This window comes from Vidua macroura, chromosome 7, assembly GCF_024509145.1.
Source record: "Vidua macroura isolate BioBank_ID:100142 chromosome 7, ASM2450914v1, whole genome shotgun sequence".
Taxonomy (NCBI): Eukaryota; Metazoa; Chordata; class Aves; order Passeriformes; family Viduidae; genus Vidua; species Vidua macroura.
The window spans coordinates 19,501,630-19,510,668 of record NC_071577.1 but is presented as its reverse complement, the minus strand read 5'-3'; the positions used below and the strand labels follow the sequence as shown (position 1 = coordinate 19,510,668).

General features: G+C 39.8%; 1 protein-coding gene across 2 annotated transcripts; it reads left to right on the top strand.

Moving 5' to 3' along the window:
• Positions 1–16: 16 nt before the first annotated feature.
• Positions 17–7,322, top strand: SCRN3 (secernin 3). 2 transcript variants are annotated; one of them, XM_053982291.1, is made up of 7 exons: positions 17–256; positions 391–572; positions 1,371–1,570; positions 2,244–2,456; positions 4,964–5,126; positions 5,477–5,657; positions 6,437–7,322. In XM_053982291.1, exons 1-7 carry the CDS (start codon positions 89–91, stop codon positions 6,590–6,592), a joined length of 1,263 nt encoding a protein of 420 aa, XP_053838266.1. In that variant the 5' UTR covers positions 17–88; the 3' UTR covers positions 6,593–7,322. The 2 variants fall into 2 exon arrangements, with proteins under 2 accessions (XP_053838266.1, XP_053838265.1); XM_053982290.1 differs by having other exon boundaries at positions 5,477–5,586; positions 6,437–6,529.
• Positions 7,323–9,039: the final 1,717 nt, after the last annotated feature.

The window sequence follows — 9,039 nt, the reverse complement described above, 5'->3', positions numbered from 1 at the left end:
GGCGGGCCTTCCGCGGGCACCGCCCCGCGCCGGAGCTGCCGCTGTCCGCAACGGGCCCGCGCAGCGCAGGGGGCCCGCAGCCCTCACCATGTTCCCCCGGCCGCCGCCCCTCTCCTGCGACACCTTCGTGGCGCTGCCGCCCGCCGCACCTGGGGGCCGCGTGGTGTTCGGGAAGAACTCGGACCGGCCGGCAGATGAGGTGCAGGAGGTCGTGCACTTCCCGGCCGCCGCGCACCCGCCCGGCGCCGCGCTGGAGGTGAGGGCGCGGGGCAGGAGCGCTCCTGCAGGAGGCGGCGAAACTCCGCTGTCAGCCCTTATCTGCGAGCTTAGCCCGCGGTTCGGCCAGCGGACTGGGGACGGTGACTCCATGTGTGCTCTGACCTCTTGCAGTGCACCTACATCAGCATCGAGCAGGTGGAGAGGACCCACGCCGTGGTCCTGAGCCGCCCCTCCTGGCTCTGGGGGGCCGAGATGGGCGCCAACGAGCACGGCGTGTGCATCGGCAACGAGGCGGTGTGGGGCAGGGAAGAGGTCTGCGATGGGGAAGCTCTCCTCGGCATGGACCTCGTAAGGTGTGCACAAGCTTTTTTTTTTTTTTTTTTTTTTTTTTTTTTTTTTTTTTTCCCTTTTTGGTAAATGGTACCGGATTCGGAATTTACGTGGAAACATGTCGTTTGAGTTATAAGGGGAAATTGTACTTTCACTTTCAGAAGACACTCCTTCCGCTGTTCTAGCCACGGCTAAAAGTAAGTATTTCTTGGCACAAGCACTAGATTTCTGCCAGGAGCCCATAAGAAGTATCGGGCACTAGACCAGAATTTGTCAAAGAAATTAGCAAACGTTCTTCTTTCTATAAAATTTATACTGAACTGAAACAAGACTTTTTCAAGAGCACAGAGGGACTTCAGGCATTAGTGTTTGGGCCTTTTCCTAGGGTCTGTACTCCTTTCCTATTCCCCCATCTTTCACACACGTTATTTTTAAGTTTTGGTCTCAGCTGCCTATTTCCATGTAAATAACAAGATCACGTTCCAACACTACAGGTGCCAGCGTAACTTCCATTAACCTAGCAGTCAGTCCATTCTTTTGGTAGTTTCCACCCAGTTCAATACCTGCAGAGGACTTGTAAGCATTTTGTAGGATCTCTCTCCCTGCCTTTCTGTATTACCATATGGTGTTTTTCTCCATGTCAAGTTCATAGAGGACCCACTTAAAAGAAGCCCTTTACCTGGCTTGTGTTTTTCCCTTACCAGATCATACAACTGGCAGCTGCATATAGAAATATCATTCCAGGTCGATTAGAGTACTTAGGCTGAATAGTTCTATGTGGAGTTCACAGTTCCAAAAATAACATTTTCCTTTTGTTTTAGGCTTGGACTTGAGAGAGCGGACACAGCTGAAAAGGCTCTTAGTGTCATAGTTGATTTGCTGGAAAAATATGGACAGGGAGGAAACTGTATGGAGAGCAACATGGTATTTACATACCACAACAGTTTTCTGATAGCCGACAGAAAGGAAGCATGGGTGCTGGAGACATCAGGAAAATACTGGGCAGCAGAAAAAGTAGAAGGTATGGATGATGCTCTTTGTTCTAAACATTTCAAGTGCAATGACCACTTGGAGTTCTCCAGTTTTCATTTACCATTTCATTAGGGCATCAAACTAACCTTGAGCTGCATACATGTGCCTGTAAACAACAGGCATTGCTTCCTGGGGCATGAGTGTGGAGTAGCTGGCATTTTGTCAGAGGAGCTGAGTGACAGGGGCCTTTTCAGAGCCAGAGACAGTGCCACTCCTGCACGTGGAAAACAGAGGGCAGCAAGAATGACAGCAGTATGTGTGGTCTTAAGGATGGTAGCAATCCATGACAATTTCATTTGGGGACAGGATTGATGTACTGGGCCCTGCAGTGGCTGATTCTTCCAGTGGACTTAGGAGGACAAGCTCAATCTTTGGATGCCTCAGAAGAACAATGTAAAGGTGGGAATAATCAGGACAGAACCTGAAATACAATGTTGACAATAGAAGCAAGTGAGTCAGTAATGAGTGGCAGTGAAAATTCAATCAGAAAAATACCCGTAGCTGGGGAGAGAAGGCTAATAAATCACCAGACTCACTGATCTTGCAGGAAGATCTTGTAGGAAACTTCAGGGCTAATTTGCCTTACTAAGCTAATTGTAAACAAAATACCAAGAAAAATCATTCAATGTATTAAAACAATTCTTTCTGTTTCTTACAAACAGGAGGTGTACGGAATATTTCTAACCAGCTCTCTATCACAACCAAGATTGACAGAGAACACCCAGAATTGAAGGAATATGCCAAAAGCAATGGCTGGTGGGATGGGAAAAAGGAATTTGATTTTGCTGCCACATATTCTTATGTCAATACTGCCAGAATGACCACATCCAGAGGTCGATATTGTGAAGGCTATAAACTTCTGAACAAACACAAAGGTATCCTTTCAAATTTTTTTCAAGATACACAAAATATTTAGTGAGCTACATTAATTCAAATCATAAATTATTATACATCTGATGGAGGCAATCATTCACATGACTTGATGAACCACAACTTACTAGAATAATTCTTTGCCTAAAAGAGAAGCACTGAACTTGGAAATTTCTGTCCATTTTTTGCTAATTTATTGAGAAGGAAAAATTAAAACAAGGATCAAATATCAAACATACAGAGCTACAGTAACAACCCTGAGAGGTCACATTATGACCATATCACCAAATGCCCTGTAAGAACTGTTCTGAAACATTTTGATAGGCTACATATTATTACTGTACTGCTAAGGAAAAAAACTAGAGGCTAAAACAGATTCCCAGCAGTTTGCAGCCACAAAGAACCTTATGAACAGCTTCAGTCAGGTAGCATTTATATAAGGCAACAACACAGCATGCAGATACATATCTTACATTCATTTTTGACACTAATTTTAAAATCTTTGTCGTTTCACTGTAATGGCTGCTCTAAACTTGTGTAGTCTACTAAAACACACCAAGAGCAGAACAAAATAATTTTCTGTACTCTAAGCAGTCACTAATTCAAATGCTTACTTTTCAGACTCCTAAAGAAGGAACCTATTACGTCACTTCTAACTGCATCCATCTAGCAGGTTTTTGCTGTAGCTGTATTCAAGTGCTCATTTGAAGTAATTAATCTGAATCAAGATTACATTGTACCCCTTTGTTTCTTTTATTTATTTGGCTGAACTCTGCCAGACCAGGTCTAGCATTTAGTTAATGTATCAGAGTGAATTACCATTGCTGTCTTGCTCTAGTGATCATGTAAATCCTGCATTCATTTTGGGAATTGCAGGTTCTGAATACTGAAAGCATTTTCATAATACCTGTATTTACTTGTATTATAACAATGCTGAGACTGTATCTGTGTTTTCATTCTAAATCCCCATTTCCAGGCACTTACCTGAGCATTTTAAATTCCCACTAGGTATTCAGGTTATCAGTCTCATATGGTTCACTTGGTTTAGATTTATCTTAAATAGATGCCTTAACTAAAAGCTATTTGGTTTACAGCATCAGTAAAATCACTGGTTTCTTCATCTACCCTTCCTTACTTTTTCAGCCAGTAGCATTACAGTTCTGGGGTTTTTCCAGGCTGTCTACTATGTGAAGGCCATTTTTTAGAGAAATACTGTTCATATTTCAAAAAATAGGGAATGTATTTCAGGCATACAAAATAATAGAGTATAGTGTAAAACATGCAGTACCTTCTTCCCTGCTGGACAGGTTGCCAAGCTGTAGCTGACAAAATGACCATTGCTTCTTTTAATTTCTTTGATTCATCTAGCTTGCTGATTTCTTTAATTCTCTGGCCTTCCCAGGCAACTATGGGAATACTTAAGTGTGTCTTCTTGCTGAAATGTAGTGCTGCATGCCTGTCTACAGGCAACCTGGGTCATGTATTGGAGACATGTAACTTAGCAACAGAGTAACTATTTTAAGAGGAAACAGCAAGGTAGTTAAAAAATTTACACAGAACTCAGTAACGGAAACACTAAAACATTAAAGTAGTAGACGATACCTTCCAATAAAAAATAGAGAGTGAATGAACTAATGTTTTTCTGCCATAAACATACCCTCTACTGGTACACCAAATGTGAAAAGAAAACTATCCTGCAAGAGTTTCCTGCTAGAATATTGGATGGTTTGGTGATACCATGCCAGTATCTGAGCTTCAGCGTACACTATACAGCAACAGTGATATCACTGAACAGGCAGATGTGGAAAGGGCTTTGTTCCTCCTGAGCAGGACTTATTTTCATAGACACTTGGCAACAAACCTCACACAGCTTGCTGATAAAGACTTTTCAACAAATAGATTTACTACTGTGGCTTCTGAGCGTAGCATGTAATGCCACTCCAGTGCCTCCTTGAAAAGGATGAAAATAAACAAAAAACACCCATCAACCCCCCCCCCCCCAAACAAGTGACAGTCTTGGTGTTTCATTTTCAAAGTTTCACACAAAATCCATGCATGGCTGTTATTATTTTTATAACTTCAAAGCAACATAGTGGTATTAACTCTGTTCAAATACCAACAAGTATTATAATGATTTATCTTACTTCCACAGAGTGATCCAAGTTCAGCATTTAATCCAAGCTGCTAATTTTCATCCGAAAAGTTACTTTGTGAATGACCATTTGCTAGCCCTATGAAATTTACCTTTCTAGGAAATAACATTTGGTTTTCTACTCCCCCTTTTTTAAGGCATGTTCTTACACCTCTCTTCGAAAGAAATACTTTGGGAAAAGCAAGACAAGTGTATTCCATATTAAGGTTTGCCATTAGGATGATTTTTTTTTCCCCTGCCAACACAGACAAACTAAAGCTGGCACTGCCTGTTACAGGAAAAGCAGTCAGTTGTAGGGAACATGTCATTCAGTTGGTATATTAGCTCTGTGGCTAAATAATTGTACTGTATCTTGAATAGGATCTATCACTTCTGAAATAATGATGGAAATTCTTCGTGACAAAGAGAGTGGCATTAACATGGAAGGTGGATTTATGACAACTGGCAGCATGGTGTCTGTGCTGCCTCAACAGCCTAATCTACCCTGTATTCACTTCTTTACTGGAACTCCAGATCCTGCCAGGTGATGTAGCAGCAAGTAAATTGGATAAAAAAATTGTAAATATCTAAATGAAAAACTATTGCAGTTTGCCTAGTTATATTCCTTTTTGCTTTGGGTTGTTTTTTTTTTTTTTCCTCCTGAAAAAGCACAATCAAAATGTAGGAGGAACATAAATGTACATTCTGTCTATTAATGGTATCTACCAGCCTACTTAATGGAACACTGCTGTGACAATGACTTTAACACCATTAGATGGTTTCTTCTTAAAAGAAGCAAGTAGAAGAATGGGAAAAAATACAGCAATTTACTGACTCAACAATTTTAACAAAACGATGTCAGTAAAGGATCTCTGTTCTATTTTTTCTTTCTAGATCTGTATTCAAGCCTTTCATTTTTGTGCCCGGTATTACTCAGTTATTAAAAACTACATCCCCTACATTTGGTCATGATGATCCAGTTAAGAAGCAACCACGTTTTCAGAGTAAGCCAGATCGAAGACATGAGCTCTATAAAAAACATGAAAGTGCTGCTGTAGTTATGGAAACTATCAAGGTACATTGATTAAATTAGATTTCAGTGCAAGCAGGTGGTTTATATAAGGTCCTTGCTCACATTTTGTTAATGTGATACCAGTTAATGCCCTTTGATGGATTGCAAAGAACAATGCAGTGCCCCAGAAGCCCAGTGTGTTGGCATCTGGCAGGCACGTGTTCCTAACACTGGGAATTGCAACCAGCACTGTGCTGTACTGGCAGGCCGAGCCCCGGGCGAGGATCTGTGCTGCTCCCCTTGCAGAGCAGCCCCCCACAGACTCCCACACCACTCAGATAATGGGAAATGCTCGAGCAGCCACAGGCAAATACACAGCTCCTGCCTCGAGTTCTTACAGCTATTCAGGCCCCTGGTTTCAGGTGGAAAGGAGAGCTTGCCTTTGACCATTGCTTGGTATGGACAGGAAAGGAAACAAGGTGACAAAGATAGCTGAATGCAGACATGAAGCAGGAAGGTAGCTGCTTACTTTTAGCAGTAAAATCTCTCCTGTTTTCAGATAAGTCTTCTTAAAAGTAAGTCATATGCCCACTTAAGTTTTGTTAACTAATACCTAAAGGAGCTTTAATATTTCTTCAATCTATCAGACAAGGGAGATGAAGTGAGTGCTAGATATTAGGAAAGATATCTAAGAAAACTTGTCATGATACTGATTTCTACCAACATAAATGTGTACCCTAGAAACTCTTAAAAGAAAATAAGGACAGTAGAACAGAATTTTGTTAGGGTGATTACTACATGCTCTGTATAGTTTTTAGTGAAATAAATGTTTCTTTTTGCAGGACAAAGGTAAAGAAATGCTCAAAGAGATACAGGAGTTGGAGAAACAGAAGATAAGTCAAATGGAATCAATCCTGCAAAATGGATTCCTCGATACTAAACAAGTAGTTAATCTTTTTTCACAGTGTGTAGAAGAAGAACTCAAAATATATGGCTAAGAATATTATTTGAATGTGGTAAAATTTGGATTATAATTGGGTTTTCTAATGAAGAGGCTATATAGATGAACATCCTGTTTTCAGTATATCACATAGCATGGACAGTTTTAAAGTTGCAGATTCATATTCAGGACAAATGGCTTTTGATTATAAGAAGAATACTGGAAAGGCTTCTGAGAGCCAGGTAGTGGCACTGTACATGGCACAAAGCTGTCAGCAGAGATTGATTTTGCCAACAAACAGATGCAATTAGAATGCAATAGCTTGACTAAATTAGTGAACAGCCCCATCTCTGAATGAAGAACACTAACTCAGCTCTGGAGAACCCAGTTCTAGCCTACATAGCTTTCATAGTCAGGAGAATTGTAGCAGAATTTCAGTCTACCTGAATTAAAATAGCCATGCCAAAGACTTTCTATGATGAACCCTGAAGAAAAAAGAAAGTGACACACAAACCAAGGAAGATTGATACTCAGTTGTTTGGTAAAACCATTCTAAGATAATTTCATCTACAAACCTTCTACTCCTTCAATGTAAAATGAGGCTAAGAGTTCAAGGTATATTAGAAACAAATCACAGTTACAATAATAATATTTTGCTGTGAGTGATTGTGAAATCTTATTACATGGAATTCAGCAATGCAAGCATTCTGTAAGTTCCCCACAGAATTCACTTTCCTGTCTACTTTTCCCACCCTGATAATGAAAAATAAATGTATTTATATACAAGATGATTACTGTCAAATTTATTTTGCAGTGCACTTTATAACATCATGGGGGAGTTCCAAAATGTTTTTTGAATTGTTACTTTTTAAAATTGGGCAACTAGAAAGGAAGAGGTGGGCTACACAAGTATATACATGTACTCAGCAGGACACTTAAAAGTACTTTTAATTTTTTTTTTCATTTTATATAAACCCTTTTAAACCATTACTATTTTGCCAGAGTCAATAGTCTATGTACTTAATTTAATCAAGCTTTTTGCTCTACCAGAAACTCTTCCTTCTTGATCCTGTTTAAAAGTAATGATCAATATATGACACCACTTTTATTATCTGTGGCAGGGGCCAAATTAAACAAACAACAAAGAAGATTCTGATTTTACCTCATGATCAATAAGTCAGGATAACAAGCATGACTGTAAGGAAAAACTGTAAAAAAAAAAAAAAAGCACTCAAAATGTAGCACTTCTGCAAACCTTCAGAGGGAAATATGAAATGGTGCACTAGAAGTGCAGCAGCAATGTGGGACATGACACTGCATCTCCACAGACACAGCAAACCACAGAAAGATCATTCTTTGATAATTTTTCACATGCAGTTTTCTCATTCTGTAAACTGTTCAATACCCCACTGGTAAAAAAAATTAAATATAAAGAATAGATAGTCAATAAAGTTTGCAGAATTAATATGAAAATTAAGAGCTTGGTAGAATTTATTCTTTCTGATCCTAGAATAAGAGTAGAAGTTAATTTGGGATGCTGTGTTCAGATTCACAGCAAGAAACTACTGAGTTAGGAAAGGCTCGTGAAGTTTCTATTTCTAGTGACCTAATGTGTACCACGTGGCAGTAGCAAGCAAGAGTGGGAGGTAAGACAAAGTATGTTTGAATTGACTGAACATTTTGTGCCTCTGTTGACAACAAAATTTCTTAGAAGTTCAGTAGCACAGTGGTTCAGTCTAAAAGTTCAATAGCCCAGTTTGAAAACTGGAATATAGATTTCATAAAAAATTGCTGTATTTACCTGTTTTCCTTATGGGATGTCCATATCTAATAATTATGTATCTTTTCCTATTTTTGATCATGAACTGTTCTACACTGATAGCTTCAAAGCATCAGTAAATGCCAGGTGAAACTGTGCTGGAAACCAAGGTATGAATCAAGTTTTCAGGCAGTATAGGAAACCAAGTGAAACAGTTTTATGCTACAGTGCAAAGATTGAAGCTATACAGGAAGAACAGTAGTGAGGCTGGAGCAGGCCTTTAAGCAAACTTCTTGGCCACTTAATCATGGGGTGGCAATGAACGAGGTTAAGCACACTGGTCCACTCCTAATGCAGGCAGATACAGTCCAACTGTGCCTCTTACTTATTTATTATGTGTTGCTTCTTCCTTGCTGGTCTACAGGATACAAAGCAAATACAATGTAATGTGTGGAGACAGTTAAAGTGATGGCCAACAGAGTACAGGATATTTCAGTACCTTTTTCCTTGGGATTTCATTCTCCTAGAAGACATACAGTATAAAAAGATGAGATGGGCTCAGGAGAAACAAATAATCCTCCCTCCCACAACCTTATATTAAGAAAAGAATAATTAAGAATCAGAATGTCCCCTAGAGGGCAATCTTCTCATGGGTTTTCACCTAGGAATGTAGCTTTAAAAGGTCTAGAGCTTTGTGAAGGATCATTATTGAAATAAAACAGTTCTAAAATTTTGTACTAGACAAC

What these genes read in the sequence shown, in the direction of transcription:
- SCRN3 (XM_053982291.1), top strand. Translation starts at nt 89, where the DNA reads ATGTTCCCCCGGCCGCCGCCCCTCTCCTGCGACACCTTCGTGGCGCTG. An exon ending in GGCAGCAGAAAAAGTAGAAG is followed by an intron (nt 1,571 to 2,243) that starts GTATGGATGATG and finishes TCTTACAAACAG; the next exon opens with GAGGTGTACGGAATATTTCT. An exon ending in ACTTCTGAACAAACACAAAG is followed by an intron (nt 2,457 to 4,963) that starts GTATCCTTTCAA and finishes TATCTTGAATAG; the next exon opens with GATCTATCACTTCTGAAATA.